The sequence below is a fragment of the Embiotoca jacksoni genome, unplaced genomic scaffold (assembly GCF_022577435.1).
Source record: "Embiotoca jacksoni isolate LCO1_2020_lvr unplaced genomic scaffold, fEmbJac1.0.p SCAF_23, whole genome shotgun sequence".
NCBI classification, from domain to species: Eukaryota; Metazoa; Chordata; class Actinopteri; family Embiotocidae; genus Embiotoca; species Embiotoca jacksoni.
In genome coordinates, this window is record NW_027185374.1 from 6,012,916 (window position 1) to 6,036,038 (window position 23,123).

The 23,123-nt window shown below is 42.8% G+C and overlaps 1 protein-coding gene across 1 annotated transcript; it reads right to left on the minus strand.

Moving 5' to 3' along the window:
• Positions 1-4,141: 4,141 nt before the first annotated feature.
• On the minus strand, positions 4,142-13,998 carry dll4 (delta-like 4 (Drosophila)). The gene is made up of 11 exons (XM_069158497.1): positions 13,564-13,998; positions 13,160-13,420; positions 12,703-12,760; positions 11,768-12,043; positions 9,649-9,709; positions 8,306-8,436; positions 7,896-8,065; positions 7,579-7,798; positions 6,360-7,098; positions 5,864-5,972; positions 4,142-5,317 (listed from the first exon to the last, which is right to left on the minus strand). The coding sequence occupies exons 1-11, from the start codon at positions 13,615-13,617 to the stop codon at positions 5,312-5,314; spliced, it is 2,085 nt and encodes a 694-aa protein (XP_069014598.1). The 5' UTR covers positions 13,618-13,998; the 3' UTR covers positions 4,142-5,311.
• Between the last annotated feature and the right edge of the window lie 9,125 nt (positions 13,999-23,123).

Here is a 23,123-nt window from a genome sequence, read left to right on the forward strand (position 1 = left end):
TAAATATGGCGAGGAGCCGGTCGTGTATTTATACAGTACCGGGCAGGGAGGCGAGTTAGTGCCTTTGCTTTGAACCAATCATATTTCAGCATGTCCTGCCTTCTGTCACATTTTACCAAATCAAATTTCGGTGCGCCGAATAAGGCGGGGTTTAAGACCAAACACGTCGAGCTATTGGTCTAAATTTGATTGGCGTCGCGCGTTAATCTTTCAACACGATTGGTCTATTAACTGTCACTCCAACTTACTCCGTTTTTGATTGGTCACTCGCGTTGTCACTCTCCTCCTACGTGGTTCGGATTTGATTTGGCTGATGCAACTTTCCACAGCGTTTCAGGGCCATAGCAGCAACAAAGCAACATACCAAGACATTGCATCAGACTTGATATAGGAGAAAATACCATAGCAGTGGTGCATTTGGTGTCACAACATATTATATCTGACAACATATGTCGCAAAGAAAGCAAATAAACATTTTGGAAATAAAAATGAATTAAATAAATTCAACAAATATGTCTATCTGTCTGATGGGATAACACGATGTGATCCATGAGTGGTGGAAATCAGCCTTGACATTTGAGGGAGTTGACATGCCACATGTGATTGCCTTGACTGTGCAGCTGGTCAGCCGATTCTAATCAGGAAACTAACTCTTGCAGAATTATTCCAGTTTGGTAAACACACACAAGTTCCTTCACGTGCACCATACTCCAACAAACATCCTTCTTTGGCAGCCAAATGCTGTGATTTCCAAGTCAGGGTTTGAGGGTATTTGGACATCCCGTTTAACCTCTTGTCTACAAGAAGGTGATGAGTCGACTCTTTTTCTTGAGGAAACTTCGATCCTTCAATGTGTGCAGCGAGATGTTGGAGATGTTCTACCAGTCTGTTGTGGCCAGTGCATTGTACTTCGCTGGGGTCTGCTGGGGGAGCAGCATTGGAGCCGGCGACACCAACAGACTTCACAAACTGGTGAAGAAGGCCGGCTCCATCATCGGCTACAATCTGGATAGTCTGGAAAAGGTGGTGGAGAGGAGGACGCTGAACAAACTATTATCCATATTGGGTAATCCTGACCACCCTCTCCACCACCTGCTGCAGGGACAGCGGAGCACTTTCTCTAAAAGATTCCTCCAGCTCCGCTGTCACAAGGACAGATACAGGAGATCATTCCTGCCGACCGCAATTAGTCTGTACAATAACTCACCTCTGGCAAAATCCATCACATAACAATAACACTGCTGACTGTGTTTCTTGGTTGTTTGTATATAATATATATAGATATATATACTGTACTGTATATACTGTGCATTTTATATTTTATATTTATATTTTATATTTTTACTGCTATTTTATTGCTTTTCTATTGTTCTATTATTATCTTATTGCTTCTGTATGCTGCTGTAGCGAAACAATTTTCCCCTCGGGGATGAATAAAGTCACTACCTAACCTAACCTAACCTAAAGAAAACAAATACTTAAAAAATAAAAGTACGAAAAATGGCAAAAAAGAACAATGAGGAACACGGAGAGATGTCAGACAGATGCAAGACCTTATCGAATGTGCAAAAATGCCCACCGCTCCCAATAGATCTGATATACTGTAATAGCATGGGCTCATCTGTGCTCAATAAATAGATTATCTATAAATAGCTGGCATTATCTGTCTTGATAAGAGGCCAGACAACTCTTATCAGCTCTTCATAAATCGAAAGCAGCACACAATCTGGGCCTTTGAGCGACCCTGTGCTTTACCCCTCCCATCATGCCACAGCCTATCGTGCCCATCCACTGCTGCGGAATCACAGCAGGTCAATGAAGTAACAGATTCCCGCTGCTTCGATATTTTCTGTGTGAAATTAGCCACGTTATCCCCATTTTTGGACTTTTCTTTTCTCCCGCCAGGTGCAGGTGAATGAATTGGATTGGTTCAACAGCGAGGCATGTGTGCTCGAGGCGTAAACTATGTGCTGCTGTTAAATCAAGTTGTATCTGGGGTTTTAATTTGGCAGGGACTAATCACTTATTTCCTGTGTGGGGGTTTGTTACTGACACCTAGTGTTAATTAATGAGACAACTACAAGTGCAGGACTCGGCAGGGCTACTGGAGACGTAATAAGAGCATTTTATCTAAGGACACAAGCGCATTAAAAAAAGCAATTAGTCACTATATTTGAAGCCAAATGAGGGATTTGAATACAGTGAAAGTGTTGCAGCTATGAAAGAAAGCCAGGGTTAAGTAACAGTTCTAAATTTCTGCAACACACATTTCAACATTCGGCATTTGCATAAAGAGAGGGATGAGTCGAATTTAAGATTTGTTTTGTTTATGACATCAGTTTATGAATTTTCCTTGTTTCTACGCTCGGAGTAAATAGTGCTGATGGGAGTGTTTGTCTGCGCGCGCTCTCTTGTTTTTCAGTTGTTTCCTGAAAGCTCAAGTCATCTGTGCAACCAAGTGCAGAATGAAGAAAGGGATGCGTGAGAAGAACAGTTCTACTTTTTTTTCTTTTTTCTTTTTTCTTAATCAGGGAGGAAACAGGAACTGATGTCACTAGGTCACAAACAGGATGCTGTGATTATAACACAATGAAAATGCCTGGCTATGTTATGGACACCCAGAGGCCAAAGAGCAGAACCCTAGTATGCGTGATCGAGTGTGAATGAGGGTGTGTGTCTGCTTATAGGTGTGAGGATGATGACGGTAGGAAGAAACTTGAGTGCTATCAGAATAGGTCAGTTAACAGACTGAAGCATGAGGTGCTTTAACTGGGCGATAAATCATTGTGTGTATGTTTTTCCTTGAGCCGGGCCGGAAGCCCACTTTTCCAAACTTTTTTTTTTTTTTTCTATGCACACACACACACATAAAGAGATGAGGATGCCTCGGTCAACAAGCCGACAGGATGTGTGTGAGGGGAAAAGCCATCCAGATTCTCTGCAGAGTGTTGATTGCCGCTGATTAGGGGGTGTTGACTGTCGCAGGATTTCTGTTAATTGGAGGCAGGAGACATTTTGATAATGCGGATGACATGTTGCGAAGAAAAAAAAACAAAAAAAAACACGACTTTCAAACACAATGGAGCAAATTTAAACACCGATCCGTTGGTGCTGTCTCTGGTACGGAACCGTATGGAACAGAGGCAATTCTCCAAAAGACGAGAAGGGCAGAGGGCAATCAGATCGCTCTGACAAGTCAACATTTCTATAATAGAGTTCTTTTTTTTTATTTATGTGAATTCCTCACACATCCACTGGCTTCCATTTGGTTTTGCCCTCCCCTCTGCCGACAGCCGCAGTGCCAGGTCCTCTCCCCAGCTTTGTTTGCAGGAGTGGGTGGTACAGAACCGGGCATTGAAATATTGCTCTTAACCCTGAAGGGGAGGCAGTCGAGGAGCCCGCAAGTGCCTGAGTGTTTTTTTGTTTTTTTTTATGGGAGGAGGTGGTCTGTCTGTGCACTCTGTGGGTCATACACACGGGGAGAGAGGCCTGGCATATGCTGCTGTTTTTATGGCACCACAGACTCACTCCGCGCTCCCCCACGGCATCTGCTTGGTCGGCCATTGGTGTGTGTGTGTGTGTGTGTGTGTGTGTGTGTGTGTGTGCGTGTGTGCGCGTGTGCACGGATGCGTGTGCAAGCATTATGAGGGTTTGTGGGGGTGGGGGGCGAGGGGGGGGTGGTCCCCTTTGCCCCGCGCCTGGCTTTGTTTCACCATTTCCAGCTTGAGGGGGTGGTATCCGTGGAAACGGATTTGAATTTCAAGCCAATTTAGGGCCAGAGAGAGAACAAGGGGTGGGTGGGTGGGTGGCTGAGTGAGTGGGGTTGGAGCCAACAGCGTTTCCAGGAATTACTCGAGGTTGTGATGCTACAGTCGAGGGGGTGGGGGCTTCTACATAATGTTCAAAAACATTACATATTAGGGAGAACAGCTGAATTTCATTTTCATGTACCAGCTCACAATTTAAGAAGTCTTGCTGTGTAGCATGGAAACAAATAGAGTACGGCATGAAATGTTGATTAACCTCTTAAATGAAACCAGATCAAAAAATAAAAACAAGACACGTTTGATCGTGATTTGTAGTCAACGTCATTATTTAAAAACACCTCAAAAATAATTTTTCATCTCCATTTACTGACAAACAGTTTTCAAGGAAGTTTTATTCTTCAGAAGTTTGGTCCTTATAAATATGCATTATATACAAAATAATATTATAAAACATATAAAGAGCAGTGTGTCATATTTAAATTAAACTCTGGAAATAATCATTTAAAAAAATTACATTATTGGTTCTGTACTTTTGAAATTTATTATAGGCAGGCAGTGGTGTGACAGTCTTTTCTCCGCGTTTCTTAATTTTTCTCAGTCGGGCTGCATAAAAAAAACACTTTTCTATGCGCACTTTTTCTTGGATCTTGCTGGCACTGCACTGACTATTGCGCTCCTGTGGTTTTCTTTTCAAATCCCTGTTGATTAAAAAGTATTTTCCCCGCCGTTTTTTTTTTTTTTTTTTTTTTTGTAGTGCAAATGATCCAAGAACAGACAAGGGCACAAATTTCGCATTCAAACCCCCTCCTTTAAGGCTTCTAGTGAATTTGGGCTGCATACAATCTTCACCTTTGCATGGACGAGTCCAACCAGTCGTTTTCACGTGATTGACAGTTGAAGATTAGTTTCAGACATTCATAACTCTCCCTGTTGGTGAGGTTGGATTGTGACAGTGGGTGAGTTCATTCATCTCGACCCCGAGTCTTGCATAGCAGGCGAAACTGGCAGGAGTGTGTTTGTGTGTGTGTGTGTGTGTGTAGGGGGGGACTTGGAGGGGTCAAATCTTAGGCACCTTTTTTGCTGATTGGTTGGCTGTCAAAGTGTTCATGATTATCACACAAGGCCGGGTCAGATACGAGGGGCAATGATCCGCCGTCACCTCCTTCTACTGTCCAGGATGGCAGAGATTATAAATTAACATTTCACCGTTGCTCTGTCAGTCTTCACACCTTGTGGTCGTCAGTCTGTTTGCCAGTCCTTTTAACCATTGTCACAACTGAGAGAGGTCCTTCACTGTACATGTTTTTGCATACAAACACTCGGTCAACATATAAAGTTTCTCAGTTCTGTTCTTTTGTTTTTTTTTGCAGAGCAGAGTTTTTTTTTTTTTTTTTTTTATCTGCCCTCTCAAGTGTTCCAGAGCAGCAGTGAACATCGAAAACAATCTCCAGTCTCTTCTCGGCATTTGTAAACAATCCAGAATGTTATATTCTGCCTCGATTGTGTCTTTTTCCTCGCTCCCTTGCCTTCTGACCCCTCACAGTTTATACCTGCGTGGAGAAAAAGAGGAAACAAAATTGAGTAAAAGCAAAACAATTCCCCTGTTACAATAATTTAAAACATCACAATAATTCCAATGCTACAAAAAGTCTTCGTATTTCCAAGTGTCTTTTGAGCTGTTGTGGCTCATATGCTTCAGTATCACCGTTATATTTAGCTTAGAAATAAACAACTTCAAAATTCCTGTGAATGCCACGGTAGTAAAACATCGCACCTTTGAGACTGAGTGGAGCCAAACATGTGTGAGGGATCATTAAAAGTTTGGACTTTAGGTTATTATATGGCCAAGATAAAGAACCGCCAACATAATTTACAGAAACTAATAAGGCATATGAATGAGCTTTCCCCAGCGTAGGTCCAAATACCAGACTACTATCTTTCTACGACATAGCATCACACCCATGTCATAAATGTGTTTCCACTTGTGAGCCAAAGGACACTTGGGACAACCAAACACTTTTCAAATGAAGGATCTAAGGAAATGCTGATAATGAGATGAGTTCTTTTTTTTCCTTTTTTTTTTTTTTTTGGCTTACCTCGGTTGCTATGACGCATTCCCTCCTCTCCTCTGCTATAACAAATACCGACTGGTACATGGAGTCTCTTGAGGAACATATCGTAGATATTCTACACTCTGGCTTTTCACTGCAAACACAAATCACACTTTGTGTTAATGCAAACTGGAAGCACATGACGGAGCTGTGCATCAGGCGTGCACACATGCAGTGAGGCAGCAACGGGGACAGAGTAGTTTGAGGCGAGGCAATTCTTGAATCCATAGAAACAATGTAAATGAAGAACCACGTTCGTAAAGACTACTTGTTGAGTTCAAACAGCCAAACCATGGCGCAGAATGAGTGGAAACAGTAATTTCCACATCATCAGGGCTCAATATATTCACTTCTGTATGAATTAAATAAGTAGCAGGAGACCTACTACTTCAACCCATTATCTCAACAAAGATGAATGTAAAAGTGAAAGCTGCATGATCTCAAGCAGTGTGAAATACAGTGTGAGTGTGGTTCCTCTTACCTGTACATTCTACTCAAAGGCATTTTGTCTTCTAAACACTTGTCGTAAATAAGACTTTTATCCTCTTGTGACTTTTCATCCTTGAACTCCTTTGATTTTGAGTTGTAAGAGTCCAAGTGATAGTTTTTATGGATAAAGTTTGATTTCTCTGAGTCACAGTCCACCTCCAGGCTGATTTTCTGGTTGGTGTTTTTCAGCTGCAACGCCGGGATCAGGTTATCCCTCTGAACGTTGGACAAGTTGTTCATAGTCTCTGTTTCTCCTCTCTGCCTTTGGGCCTGTCTGTGGATGTGCCTCAAAGCCAAGCCCACCATGCACAGCAGCACCAGCAGCGCCACCAGACCCACAGCCAGAGAAACTGCCGCCCACTGGAAGCCATCTTTAATCTCTCCTTTGGCGACGGGCGAAGTGACTGCAGCGAAGGACTCGCACCGAGGTCCTGTGAAGCCAGAGAGGCAGATGCAGGTTGCTGGAGGCTTGCCTGGCCCGCCGCCTCCGGTGCAAAGACCCCCGTTGAGGCAAGGCCGAAGAGAACACTCGTCCAGGATTCTCTCGCAGTTTCGCCCACCATATCCGGCAGGACAGGCACAGGTGTAGTCGTTGAATCGGTCTCTGCAGGTGCCTCCGTTAAGGCAGGGGTTACCAGCACACTCATTGATGTTGATTTCGCAGCGCTGGCCCGTAAATCCTGCGCGGCAGCTGCACATGCGGAGGCCACCGTGGATCAGACACAGACCACCTACAGAACAGGAGGTGAACAATAAGTATTAACATTTTCAAAGAAACCGAAAAGCTAACATGAGCATCCAGAAGGACAAGCACATCAAGGCATTTCAAAATCAGAAAGAACATGCTCTCCATTAACCCTCCCACAAGGCCTCTCGAGTTCACACATCGCCATCAAATCCACAGTGTGACCACAGCACAGCGTATTGTTCTCCCAATGCAGAACAATCCCAGAGCCCTCCGTGTTTACAAGAAGACAGAAATTGAACTACGCTGGATATTTGTCCCCTTTCATCAACAACCGCAGCAAGCTGTGGTGACATTTACAAGCTGCTGCTCTGAGCTGCCGAGTGTTTATATGGAGGACAATAGACACCAAGTTCCCACCAATTCCTGTTGTTCCACACTGCTTCCAGTTGCAGGAATTTGCAGGGGAGGGGGGGGGAGTTCAGAAAGGGGAGGAGGTGGGCAAAAGAGGAGAGGAAGACTGTACCATTAGCGCAGGGAAGCGACGTGCACTTGTCCACTCTCTTCTCGCAGTTGAGTCCGGTGTAGCCGCGGGGACACTCGCACATGTAGCTGCGGCCATTGTCCTTCTCCCAGCATTTGCCGCTGTGGAAGCAGGGGGAGTCGGCGCACGTCAGCAGGCTGTGCTCACAGTGGGAACCCTCGAAACCTTGGGGACACGTGCACGCGTAGCTGCTCTCCAGGTTCTTGGGAAACGGGAGAGAGAGACCGAGACAGCAAACATTAGAGTGGAAATTGAAAAGAGTGTAAAGATCAGCCGTTGTCACTCTATTTCCAACTCACTGTGCATATCCCGCCGTTCCTGCAGGGGTTGCTGTCACACTCCTGCATCTCCAGCTCACAGTTGACCCCTGTGAAACCCGGCAAGCAAGTGCACGTATAGCTTCCCTGGCCTGTGTTCATACAGGTGGCGCCATTCACACAGGGATGGTGATGGGTGCAGAAGTTCAGGTCTGGGGGGGGAGAGAGAGAGAGAGAAGAGTGTTTGTTTACAGGGTGTCTGCAGGAGGAGGAAAAAAAAAAAAAGAAGAAGCTGTCTACCCGGATGTGTATAAAAGCTACGGATGGAACACTTCAGAGGAAACCTAATTTACTAATGCTTTCAAGTTAATTCAAATGAAAACAGTGTGCAAGTAATACGAGAGCGTCTTTTAAACAGGAACAGCAGCAGTGGTCTAAGTTGTGTGGTGTACCTTGGTCACATAATAGGCCTCCCCAGCCCTCCTGGCAGTTACACTGCCATGGCAGCTGGCAGGTACCGTGCTTACAGGCTGGATACTTCTTACACTCGTCACAGAACGTGCCCTGCCAACCGTCTCTGCATCTGAAAAATGACAAAATGTGTTCATTGATTATTCAACTTTTCCGCATATTGTCGGTCTCATAGTAACACAGCTGAACATGTGCTCTGTTCCATTAATCATGCTGCTAAACAACTGGCTTAGATTCATTAAAAGCAGACAACGATGCTTTACAGGCTCATTATGGGTGATCTGGCAGTTACTTTAAGAAGTCAGTGATCAATCATGCAACACAACATTAATAGCTGCCCCAACACAGTTGGATATAATCATATGATCATTTAATCTGTCACGGAAATCTAAAACAAAGTTTTACAATTACAAAGTGAGTTGTTTATTTGGTCTAGCTTCTACTTGTAAAACTTTTTCCCAGAAGGCCTATGATAGATTCAGTGGCCTATAAAATCGTGCATCAGCACTGGCATTTATTACATCTCATTTAATAAAAACAGTTTTGAACAGGTGTATAACATAATTGCTGTCTACATTACAAACAATACAGATGTTGTAACTACAGGATAAGTGGAAGCCAATGTTTGGAGTCTAAACTACTCAGAATGTATGCAGAGTACAGTGAAGATTAATAATGATAATATAATAATACATTCAATACAAATATAACATTTAGGCCAGAGCAGTTTTTCTTGTTTACTGTGAATATCTATTTCTCATCACCGTGCATCAACTTTTTACTTCAGATGCACTTTTAAGGTTACAAGATTTATTTTTGTCTACATGAGCAGATACATGGGAGCAGCTTTACTGTGTTGGCTAGGGTTTAAACCTAAATGTGGGTCAGTTTTAGTGGTAGGAATGATGCGTTTGTATTTCAAAAAAGAGGGAAAAATAAAATTCAAGATGAATTTCTCACAGCGAGTGGATGAGTGTATGTGTGAGAATTATTCTTGAGTGAGTGAGTGAGACAGAATAGAGACAAGGAGGGAACATGGGAAGCAGATGAGTGATGTAGAGACATGAGAGAGGGGACGGATTTAAACATTTTTGTTGATTTAGTGAATTTCAGCCTTCCTCAATGAATCATTTGGACATAGCTGATACAAATCTTAAAATGATGCAAACACTGATCAATGTGCAGTAGACAGAGTTTCTGATTTTGAAAATGAAAGTTTAGAGAAACAAAAGCAAAGCTTTCTAAGTGAAAGTAACCGACACTGATGTGTTCCCTCGTACACAACAGCCCAAACACACGTCAACACCTCATTATTAATACTTACACACACTCGCCGGGTTTGGAGCAGTTTCCATTCCTCTCGCTGCAGCCCTCCAGACAGATAGCTACAGCAAAAAGAAGAAAAAAAAACAAAACACAGTAAGTCTGCTGCTCATTTGAACAGTGTCCCGCCTTGTCGCTGCAGATTTCCTATGACAGGTGAACAATTTTTGAAACTGTTAAAAATAACCACAAGTGAGACTGTCTCACTCCATAATGGCAACCAAGGCTGCAGAGCCCTCACCTTCTTGAAATAGCCAGCTATGGACCTGCACGTGGAAAGTACAGAAGCCTTCATTAATCTAAACCTGTCCGCCACACCCCCAACTGCCCCGTGTGTGTGTGTGTGTGTGTGTGTGTGTGTGGGGGGGGGGGGGGGGGGGGGGGGGGGGCATGGCCGAGAGTTTGTTTGTCCTGTTTTAAGTATACCGGTCTTGCATGACACCGATTCGCAGGACAACATATCAGGGCGGCTGACAGTAAGCGGCCGGTTTAGTCCAGAACAGATGCTCGCTCTCAATAGCAGACAGCTGTCACTATTGTTGTTTGTGGTCTGCCAGAACCATATTTGCAGCTGCTACTACCCGCGCGCCCAACAATGGAAGGGACTAAACATCGGTGGCGCGTGGCGGATAATAATGCCACGATTAACCTTGGCGCGTGCAGTCGTCCGGGCTCCTCCTATCAATGCCCGCGCGCGCGCACCCCCCCCCCCCCCCCACCCGCTTGCGGATTATGTTACTGCCGGGGCACGCGCGCGGCACTTTATAAAGGTACAAAATTATGGTTTTATGAAACTCCAGTTCTTAGTTCTTATTTGACTGTTGTTGTCTTTGCACACACACACAAAAAACAAAAAACAAAAACAAAGCACCAGGTAAATGTTCACCTGTTTAAGCCAAGATGAAGCTAAATCAACCCATTATTTACCTTGTGTTAATTAGCCATTTCTTTAATTAGCTTGACTTTGACTACTACTCCTGTGCTATCCTAAATGTCTGCACTAATGTGCTTAAAAACTAAGCTCCTCCATCCTCCTTAAATGTGGCTACGGGCCCTAACGACAAGGCTTGATCAAATTTATGTATGGGAGTGTGAGGGAGAGGGGGAATTATGGTGTCTGAAAGATTCTCAATCTATCTTTCTCATGTATATTTTCTGTAGTCACTGGCGATTGATGTGTCTGTAATTGCAACACGTGAGCCCATCTGGTTAGAATTTGGCGCCACAGTCAAAATAGCACATGCCAATTTCTCTTTCACCGCCAAGTGACATGGATGACAGATCCGCTGTCACCCATGTGGTCGCATATCCAGCACATGGTAACTATTACTCTCACGGTGCCTCCTTCCAATCTACTCTTTGATTAATTTGTTTTGGTGAAAGGGGCCCTTGGTATTGTGGAGCCAAATGGCACCGGGCCTCCTCATAGGCTCATTCAGAGCTTTCCAAATCATGCAAGTGTTGGTCTTTGGTTTGGCCAATTGGGTTTGCACAAGTATAATGTGCCTGTTGTCATGCAAAGCCGACCGTCCCCGAATCCCATATTCAGCGAGTGTTCGCGAACCCGCAACCAATTACACATCAGAATTATACGATTACAAATTATACGAGGCAAATAACTATGAAAAATGTATTCTGGACCATAATTGCTTGTCAGAGTTGCCAAATATCATTAGGTCATGTTTAGTTATAGTACCCAACATCCTGTAGCCTCAATGACGATGGTTTATAGGGTAACACATCTCGCATCTTTCTGCTTTCTGTAACTTGTGTTTGCTGAAAGTTCCTTTTCTCTCTTTAGGAACAAACCATCTAATGAAGGACAATGGTCGCACACTATGGTGGAGACAGACTTCTCAGATCCTCGTGGAACCAACAACTGTTCTAAGGTATGGACAATCCACCAAATCCTTGCGATAACACCCTCTGAAGTTATGTCCAAACTGATTCTTACCATTTACTGATCATTTGCAAACATCTGCATGACCTCACATTCAGAAACATATCACAGCACTGCAGCCCGCAGCAAAAACAAAAGCTGAAACAATTACAGACATGGACACAGACAGAAAGTGGCCCAGACAGGCGTGAATAGTAGAAGTTCTCAGTGGATTGCTTACGTTCTTCGCAGTATTTCCCCTTCCAGCCAGAAAGACAGGATAACTGCCCATCTCGTGTGCAGGTGTAGTGGCCGAATCGGTCGTCCCTGGGCGTGCATTTCTTTGAGCAACTTTCTCCATAGTAACTTTCGTTGCAGATGAACCGGTAAGAATATCGCAGCTCTGCCTGCTTTCCGGGCTCCTTTCCGGTCTGCGTGCGCTGAGTCCAGTCAGTTCCCACACCCAGCTGTCTTTGGATGGCAAAAAAGCTAATCAGAAGGTCTGGGTTGTTGGTATCTGAAAGGAGAGAGAAAAAAAAAAAGAGGAAGTCAGGAGGATGTTTAAGGTTAAAACCTGCTTATGCACTGAGATGATTATGGTTTTATGTCAAGAACTGCATCATAAATGGCTTGTGGGTTCAAAAGTCATCCACTTTCACTTTAATAATCTGCCCAGTACCAAAGCAGCATCCCTTATCAAATCCTATACAGCTTAGATAAAAGATAAACTCAGGTTGAAATTTCCTCTTTCTTTCCGTCAGCAAAAACATTCCCAGGCCCAGTCCTCTCTTCCAAAGGGCGGAACAGAGTAAGGTGTAAAATACAGGAAGATGTAGTCAGGGGTTTTTGGCAAGCACTGTGTATTCTCACCAAAGCCCACAGCTCTTTCCCACGCCAAAAATAAACCAGAGGAAGTTCAATTGTATTGGGTATAAGAATGAAAAAGGTGTTCTGAAGTTCATAACAAAGGAATGAATAGGCGTGAAAATTGTCTGAAATTATGAACAATTGACAGGAGGTAGAGAGGGAAAAAAATGTTGAGTGACTAAGCTGCATTTGATAGCCTATATTTTTGCTTTTTTTATGCGTGGAATTGTGCAAAATGGGTTGGAGAGTCTCGTTGCTAAATATACAGACAGAGCTCCCTCCTGTGGTAAAACAAAATGTTGCACTTACCTACAGGTAGATTTCCATAAGGTGAATGCCAGGCTTCAATTATTAATGAAAATGACCCCTAGAGAGAAAACACATGCAGTTAATAAATATCACCGAAACTACAGATTATAGTTTAGAATCAGAGCTCTTGTTTGGTTAGGGAGTAAATCGTGCATGTTTTTTGTTTTTTTGATAGGCTGCTGCTTGTTGAAAAGAGGCATTTCAGTTACACTTCAGAGTGCATTAAGAAATATGTGTTTCAGTCAGCACTGCATGGCCCATCTCGATTTTGTAATGGACGACGTCGCAGCAGCCCAATCTGTTTGTCGGTAGAGTATTACCTAATGATATGGATTAGATGAGCTGACCAATAACCTGTGCGCTGCCGAAATGCATGGCAGTTCCTCTGAAAGCAACATAATAGCGGCCGCTGCGATGCAAACAAATAAAAAGTGGATGCACTGATCCACGCCCTTACCGGCCAGCCAAAGTTGAACGGTATCTGAATCGGTCTAGGTAAAGTGCCACTCTCCTTGGCGCTGAAAGAGTTTGTCCCCAGCACCGGTGTCATTGTACTTCCAAAGATGCAGTCACCTGGCGAGACCACAGCCTGATAGTTCTTCAAGCAAATTCTGAAATAAGTCCTGCAGCTGGGTTTGCACGCGTTTCCGTTTGCGAGCAAGCCTTGGTGGTTTTTAAATTCGTGGAGATCAAGCTCAAAAACTCCGGATCCAAATACCTACAAGAGAAGGAAATAATATTTAAGAAAACGACGTGCGGTTACATTATTCTGCAAAAGAACCCCCCTCAAAACAAGCGGCTCTCCATCTGTTTTCGCCGAGGTCCGAGGACCACCGGGGAGATGTGTATCCTCCTTCATACCTGTGATATCAACGTGGTGCTGAATGCGATGGTAAAGGTGAACCAGGCTGCCATCCTTCTCGTTTCTCCAGGGCAGCCGCGTCACCAGCCAAATAAGCAACAAAACCTTCTTATTCCGAAGTATTTACACCGAGGTAAACAAACAAACAAACAATCTCTAAAACACATAAATCCTTCACTCCCAGGGAGTTCTCAGTAGCTCCTTGTTGCTGTGCGTCAAAAGCGTCCAGAGGAAGCGTTTCCAATTTTTTTTTTCCTCCAAGTTATCCAAAAGGTGAGGGAAGAGCAATATCCACAGCCGTGCTCCTCTCTTGTCAGCAGGCGTCCTCTCCTTGCATGGTACTGTACTCCACAATGGTCACTCCGCTGTATGTGTGCGGCTCACAGCTTGTTTTGGTGCTGAACTCAGTGCGTCAGTGCGCCACGGATGTTCATCACTCGTCTTATTACTAGTGAATGGACCGTAGTGTGTCTCCTCCCAGATATATAGACTTGCACTGCGCTGCTCATTACATAAACTGTCACTCACCCGACCGACACCGCCCACTTTACATATTCAACCCCCCCTTCCCTTCCACCCCAACAACAATTATCCAGATTTAATACCCACTGGCACTGTGCGGACTGACCACCATGGATACTGGGCGATTATTAACAAGCCCCAACATCTGTTGATTTATTTTTAGCGCACAATATGCCGGACGCACGTTTACACATTGCGCACAGGGAGAAAGGACAGTGTAGTAGAGCCGCAACTTTGAGAGGAGAAAGCAGAAATTCAATTACTGCCTTACTCCACGCACCCTTTGCCCTTGGTTCCACTCAATTGCACGCCTAATCATCCCGTACTCCAGCGTTGGAGCCTTGCGCACTATCCTCTCAGACACTTCCCTCTCTGTGGGGGTCATACGTGCGTCTCCCCCGGGATGGATCACAAACAATGGAAGCAGAAATGCGATTATAGGAAAAATCTTTTCAATTGTTTTATTTGCTGTTGACGCTGATATTCACCTCGTTTAAGCGTACTTTTTTTTTGGGTATGCGTTTTGAAGCAAATAAGACCCAAAACACACTAGAGCAAATATCATAATAGTACGACAACAAAATGAAAGTTTACTTTTAATGTGGAAATCAACACTAATAAGAAAACACTTCCAGGCGTTTACTTTTACGCACGAACACGCAGACCGACATTGCGTCAAAACTCGCATTTTCCCCAACAAATTATCCCGGGTGTGTTTCATGTTGTTGGTGGCGTGTGCCCCTTCATACCCACCCATGCATTTTACGGTTAATGGCAGCGTGCCTCCTATTGTTGCGGCGCGTGTCCCTCTCTCGCCCTCATGCGGGTGTAATGTGCGGGGACTGGAGAAATAACCATTCAGCTGTATGCAAATGCTCTCTCTCTCTCTCTCTCTCTCTGTCCCGCTCAGTCTTTCTCCGTCTCTCTCTCACACACGCACGACTCGCACATGTCTATCACATGACACGGGGCCCGGGGTTCCCAGGATTGAGATAAAAGATTTAATTTGAAGGACTGAAATTGAGCGCGATGATGCGCCCGATTTATTAACTGACAATGTTTCCTCCCTTCAATTTGTGTGACGCTTAAAATAACTTTACACACTCTTCAAAAGGCTATGAAAGGATGACGTGAACATTTGTAAAACACTAAACTCTGAATTAAATAAACCCTTTTAGATGAATTCATTGTATTTTAATCATTAATTCATGTCCAGTTCCGTTAAAGAAATTCAACATCTTGAATCCCATAGGAAAAACTAACATGCTGTGGTTTGGAGTTCCAATTGTATGAATAATTTGTCAAATAAATACATCTCCTCAGTGTTTTCCTCCACGTCCACTGGTTGTTTTTGATGATCTGATTGGTTGTATTTGTTATTCGATCGGCCGTGTCTCTCTCATTTACCATCTGGTGGGAGACTGGCAGCCCCGACGCACCGTTCTCTATCGTCTGTTCACGGAGGGGACTGGCCAATTTTCTCCAACCTGTTCATCTAAATTCTGTTTGGCATCAGCTATGCGTTTGTGCAAAGGAACTACAGTAATCATGTAATAGCATTATTTCCCATGTTGTGAACACAGGGAGGATCAAAAAACTTAATGCAGCAGCACCACGAGGAGGATACGACAGGCTTCGGTAGAATATGAAGGGAACACTGTCACTGGTCTTGCGCATATGAACTGTGCAATTGTACAATTCTTTGTTATGATAATAATGCTTCAAAAGTAGCATACAATGGTATGGAAACATTATTTTCACAACAGTATTTCAAGCATGGTGAGGGCTGTCGTATCACTGACTATTTTGTAGTTTGAATTTTGATCATCTTACAGAATCTTATACCTTTAAACACAATACTTCCATTCAAAAAAAAAAAAAAAAAAAAAAAATGTATATAAGTGTTAACAGACTTTCAAACTCTGCTTTACCTCGTCATGGCTTGTGTTATGAGTTCAAGGGTAAATCTTTGGCTGAAAACCTTAATGTAAAAACACATTTCTGTCCTTCGGGAAAACGGTTATCACGCCTCTCCCCTGAACTCGACGTGATCTGAGTGTTTGCGTTTCATTTGTTGTTTTCGTATCGTAGCTGTGCGCTGCTGAGAGTGAAAATGGAGAGCATCTATATTTATTCAGTGCTTATACGAGGCAGACACGGTGGATTGGTTTAATGCTTGTCATATTGACACACCTGTTGTGTCTCCAGCGGGTCCACAGAGACACAATGGCATCGGCTTGGCGAGCTGCTCTTCCCTGTGTCTATATGCCCTCGGCCGCTAATGCTGTTACTTGTTGACCTTACAATGCTGATGGCTCTTTATGGTTAAATGAGGTGAATTTTATAACAGAATCGTTAAGTGCATAGCTGTGTGTGTGTGTGTGTGTGTGTGTGTGTGTGTGTGTGTGCGCGCGCGCGCGCGTGCTTTACAGGAGCCTAATCTGTTTGTATTTTGTTCTGAATGGGAGGTTTAAGCCGTGATTCAAGGTTTGCCCTAATTATTGCATCAAAACTCGTGCCAGTAATGGTTTTTAATGGTGAATATTACCCCGCTTATCTTGTTTTATAGCCGTATGTCTCCTGTCCAGCTAACGTGAAACAGCCATAAAAAGTGTGACTACCAGAGTTTATAGTAGGTCTAACAGGTGAGCACAGGTGATAACACAAAACTTTCCTAAGTATGATAAAAAAAAAGAAAAAAAAAAGAGAACGACATGTGGGCTGAAACAAACACAGCAGCAATACTTTATGAGAAAGCTGTTGATGTCAGATGGTCCTCGCTTTTATTACTGTGCTTGCACACGCGTCACATATTGATTTACCTGCAAATGGCCCATTCACTCTCGGGGAACAATGTTTTGTCAAAAAAAAAAAAAAAAAAAAAAAAAAAAAAACGAAAAAAGATTGGTTCAGGGGAAAGTAGATGCCTTGCTTGATTGATAGTGTGGAAAATCAAAGGCAAAAAAAACTGTAAAGCACGGTTTGTAAAATTTGAACACGTGTCACACAATGTCTGCAGTCACAAACAGTTCAAATAGAGAAGCTCAGGCAGAGTTAAGCTGCTGTCAACAAATGCTCTCGGCGGTTTTATTTATAACATGCCTCGCTGAAAAAGCATTGTATTCTTACACGCTTATGCAATGCCAGGCAGCAACTGGAGCCTGCAACAAACCAACTGCTTTGGTGCGGCTCATGCCGAAGCTATTTGGACCCGTTCTCTAAACCACGAGCGGGGACCCTGCATCTATTAAGATATTGCATCAAAGCTCTTTGCTTTCCAGCAACACAGCAGGGTACGACTGACCAGACTTTGGTTCATGTTCAAGTCTTCATCCGAAAGCTTTGACGTTTGCGTGTGTGTGTGACTACAAGCTTGTATGTGGGTGTCATGGAAGTTGAAGAAAGCACCCAGTATAAATGGTCGTGTCGCCACTGGACCCCTCTCGAGTCCCTCTGCTCCTCGGTGAGAAAACGGGTGGGTTTGCTGGTGCACTTCAGATTGTTCCGTCCGTAGTTGTTTGTGGATTTGAGGGACACTGCGGAGAAAGCCACAGTTCCTGTTCTCACCATTCTGGCCAGTTCTCACGAATAAACCGTGATCTGACAAGGAAGTGTAAACAGGTTGATCGGTCAGAGAGCGGACATCAGAATATCTATTGTTGTCGGTGGAATGTGAAGAATGCCGTCATAAAAAAAAAATTAAGCAAGACTGCTGCCATGACGTCAGCCTGTCCTTTTATCACGAGTCATCTGAAAACAAAGTGAAAGCTATGTGATCTGTGACACAACGTTAAATGAATAAAATGAAGTCCTTGGGAAATATGCTTTTAGATATGCTGTCTGTTTGTCAGACTAAGTTAACTTGATTTATTTAGACCTGGATCACAAATTTGCTTCAACGGGCTTAAAAGTCTGTACTGCATGCAGCTCTGTCAACCTCAGACTCTTTATTATGACAAGGACACACTAAAACTGAGTTATGTTGAGGTTGAAGCACTGCAGCCTTAATGGAATAGTATGGTCTGTAATGATAAATATTCAAGGTCCTTGGATAAGGCCGGATATTTAAAAACAAAAAAACAAAACATGAATCGTTAGTGAGTCGAGGACAAGCAGGAAACTTCCTGGGCCTTTACATAAGTTTAACAAACTGCAGTTTCTCACATGACCACCTGAGGCATGGCTCCAAAAGTGACTCAATCCCCCCTCAGACCACCGTGTAAATATTCCCAACTTTACATCTGAAATAAACCTGTTTACAGCCTGGCACTCTAAATGGTTTTGATCTCTATGGCTAATTTCCATGTTCATAAAAACTGAATGAATTTAAATTCTATTTAGGGTATGCATGATTAAGGGCCGGGCTGCTTTGAGTGACAGGTAGACGCTGCCACAGTTGTCACAGACTGTTAGTCACAGCCATACAGACAAAGACTCTCCACGGCGCACGTTTCACCAACCAGGCTTCATTCGGCCCACTCCCCTCCATCCACACACCACTTCTTTTCCCATTTTTGGATTAGCCGGGAGTAAGGTGGAGTCAAGCGCTGCCAAACTTAGCTTCAAAACTGCTCTTCAGGAAAGCTACAAGTGATATCACGGAAGCTATGTCCATTTAAAAAAATTAAAAAAAATACAAATAAAAATACAGTCAATGCTTGAGGAGGCAGGTTTCGAACTCAACAGCAGTTTAGACATTTCATATCATCTCTTAACTTGTGAGAACAGGGATAATATGCGAAACATTATTTAGAATTGACTGTATAGTAGAATATAGTAGAATCAATTAAGGATACAAAAAAAAAAAAAAACATATTTTGGGTCTAATATCATCTATTTTTCTGCAGAAGAAGTCTTAATTTCTAAAGAGCCCACCAGTCTAAATTTTGGTTGTCCATCTTTGAAATTATTCTACATTTGAGGCTGCACAAAGAGCTCAACATACAGCTTGTGCAAAAAGGAAATAAAAATGGGTCCAAAGAAAAGTTTTTACTTGAGCCAATGTTTCTTATTGCTCTTCGTTCATAATGCAAAATGAAAATTTAAATACAAAGTAAAGTATTATTTATGTAGACATTATATGTCCTAAAATGTTCAGTTTTAGACTGCAGACAGTGAGTAGCAGAAAGGAACAGACCATGATGGTGTAAGATAACACATCCCTTTATTTAAAGCCTGGACAGTTTTACATGTTTTAACTGCAAACATGACTTGTACGCATGTTACAGAAAAGTACCAGTACCAGCAGTGCGTCGGGTGAAATCCATTTAGACTTCACATTCTGACTTTATGACAGCAGACTGTTATGTGCTCCATGTGGATTGGTCACATGTATCTGATCCTGTTAAGTTGGCTGATGGGCCAGCTGCTATATTGATCAGGAGGCCCCGGCCGTATTCGCTGTCCTCAACACAGCTCATGTTTGAAGTCCAGCTGGACTTTATCGTAAAAGTATTATAAATCTTGATTTAAGAGGAAAGGAGGCCAATATGTTGTCGCAGATTTGACAATGATGTCGGCAGTAAGACCAGAGGAGCGAGGTAGATTTACGACCTGCTCTTCAGAGGCGCGGGTTCAGTTCCCGGCTGTACGCGGCATCCCTCTGAGCCACACCTGAAAGAGCTCCTTTAAGGAAGTCACTGCTGACCCACATAAAAAAAAGTCAGAGAAAAATCAGCCGTCAGATTTGAGTCTCTGGATTTCTCATTTTCTCCAGTTGCAGGTGAAGGAAATGACCTGCTGAGGTCGAGTAGTTAAGATTTGCTGGTTTCTTTGAGGAAAGCATGAAGTCCTTTACTTTGGAAATTACCTTTTTGAACATGTTTTTGAGATTTCTATAGATAGTCTGTATCTATCGATCTATCTTTCCATCTTTCTATCTGTATATAATCCAAGGATAAATATGTAAATAAAAATACAGAAGTTTGAATGACAGCAAAATCTAAAACAAGCAACAGTTGTCGAGTTCATTGGTTTCCTTTTGACATTTGGACTTCACAGGAGCGTGGTGCCCCTTAAAGATCATCCATCTACCTTGATAATGTTCTCCCTCATGCTCTGTTTTGGAACTTTCTTCTCCTTTCTCTGACTTTTTGCTGTTTACTACAAACAGCGCTGTACCAGCTGGCCTTTTGACAGGTACACTGGCAACATTAACCGGCAGGGCTGTTTAGCCATGCTGCCGGCAGACTACAAGGAAAATGTTCTCAAAAGTCAACCTTTCTCAGAACATCATGATCGCAGAGATCATGCTTTATCTTATTCACATGTGGATCAATTCAAGTTTTATGGTTACCATGATAATTTAAAGGAAAATAAGGGCGGGGTGAGGATTAAATGAAGTAGTTGTAGTGAAAAAGGCTTGACGATATATAATGGACTGGATTTGATTGAATCTGAACCGGAGTTTTGCAGAATTTACTCATCCCACTTGAAGTGAAAATCAAACTCGGCACGTTCATGATTATAGTTAATTTTTTATGGATTTAAATTAAATTGTTTTAAGGAAAAATGACACAAAATTGTCAAAAATGGACTCTGTTTTGAAAAAACTCCTTTTCAAGGGATGCAGGTTGTCGGTGAGTCAATGACCAGGTGGACTGACACACATGCTGTGATTACTGATGTGATTTCAGAGTATGTCGATTGTATAGATCTGCTGCCTTTGCCACACTTTAACTGTTGTAGCCATGGAAACACAGGCTATATAGTCTAAATATAGTGACAGCAGCTCCCGAAGTTGATAAAAGCAGCAGATATCATTCATCACGAGCAGAGACCCTTCATTATTCATTCAGATAAGTGGCAGGACTCGCACCACTCAAAATGAATTTATGAGCATGTAGTCCACTATATCAGGACCAAAACTCAGTGAGAGATGCAGCAATAAAATAACAGCAATAAAAGCTAAAAAAAAAAAAAATGACACAGTTCATTCCAAACTCAACTCGTGTCACTGCTTGATTTATGTGTTTTAAAATTAAAAACATAACTGGAATATGATTCACGTGTTTATTTCTATCTTTTATCTGAAGCTTTTTCAAGAGTCCATATATCAGTGATTTAAAAATTGAATCAAACCACCCATGAGGTGAGCAGTGAGTGAGAGAATCCACTGCACAAATCCCTCCTCGGGCATGAATTGTCCCAGCGGATTGGTGCCACAAATGCGAGTGTTTGGGAGTGAGAGTGAAGTGGGTGTACACAGTCTCTCCCAAAGCCTTAACCACAATGAGATTAGTGTCAGTCGGCAGCATTAATCCCAATAGTCTCCCAGCAGTGGCATCAAGCTGGCCCACCATCAGCCGAGTAAAACACAGAGGGGAGACTGAAGCGAGTGGGCTGCAGCGACTTAACCAAATAATGGATTAATCAGATACAGCTAGAGGAGGAGACGTCTCTCTGCATAATATGTAAAGCAAAACAAATGCCGGGATGTCAGAGATACAGCAGTGTCAGATGGAGCAGACTGAGTGATATCATGGAGGACGATGGTTTGGTAAAATGTTGTCTTTAAATTTAGGGTGTGACCCTGAAATAGGCTTAACAAATCCCATTGAGACAAATATATTCAAACACCCACAAAAAAGAGGTGTGTGTCTGAGCTGTGGCCTGTTGGAGGGTTTTTTGATATTCTGCCTTATGTACGCCTTTTTGTGTGTGGGTTTTGTTCCACTTCCTACCATGATGAGTTGATTCATTGGCCATTTGAGTGACAGAATATTAATCAGCAACCATTTTGATGATTGATTTATCATTTAGTGACAGAACAAACCAAATTGTTTCTTAAGATTGTTGTCTATTAAATACGTCTCCTTGAGCTGTGGGTAAATTGCATTTTTCACTGTTTTCTGACATTTTATTGGCAAAATGTTTAATTGATTCCTTAAACAAGTTTTAAGCAGATTAATCAATAGGAAAAAAAAAAAAAAATCAACCATAGGGTTGTCTTGTTACTTATGTCTCTTGATTCTTGATTGTGATTATTTGCTTTTTGTAACACTATTAACAAACATTGATTTGCTGAAGAGGAATGTTAGATGCATCTGAAAGTGCTCCAAAGCTAGAAGCTGGACTTTTGAGCTCTTGTTATACAGTATTGAAGCCAAAAATCAAGAAAACACTTCTACTTTTTGCACAAATATGCTGTATGAATGCTTTGTATAGTTATTGGATCCCTGAAAGACTGAATGCTTGTGGAAAGTGTCAGATTTAGCGGGCGACCTGCAGTTTACTGGCACATGTATTTACTGTATTATTTCAGAGATCAAACCTGTGCTGCTCATTTTGGCAAAGCCGCAACTCTTTTGCGTCTCTGTGCTTCAAAACCCCGCTCTACCCACTGATTCCCCACCAGAGACATCTCCCGGCTCCCGTCCCCTCCCTTCCCCTCCGACGTTGGTACGATCCAAAAAGCCGGCGGTTTGTTTGCTTGGGAAAGGAGAATATCCTCTGAGGTCAAGTCAAACAGGATGTGCTAGAGTGTGGTCCTTCGCTCCTATTGGCTCTTTGTAATAACGCTCTCAATGGGGCTAACACACACACACACACACACACACACACACACACACACACACACACACACACACACACACACACACACACACACACACACACACACACACACACACAAATTAACATTTATGTGTGCACATACACGTCTGAAATGCCATACCATACAAACACAAACATAGTTTTATGAAATGTCTGTCTGACAGGCTGACAGTTGTATTTACCTTAAAAGAGAAGTTTGTGATTAAAACAGCGTGCTCTGAGCAGGCTTGTTTGAATAAGATGTTGCACTGGGAAAATGTCAAACACTTAAACTAATAAACAAAAACTACTGCAGACGAAGACGTTACTTAGTTAAAGCAAGAGTGGGGCAGTGCAATCAGAGAAACTGCTGCATCAGCAACTGGCCATGGCTTACTTGAAGTCATGGGCTTTTTTTTTTTGTTCTAACCTCTAGAGTTAATCGAGCACCCTAGAATTAGGTATTTTATGAAGCATCCCCTGAAATACAACCTAGTAAGTAACC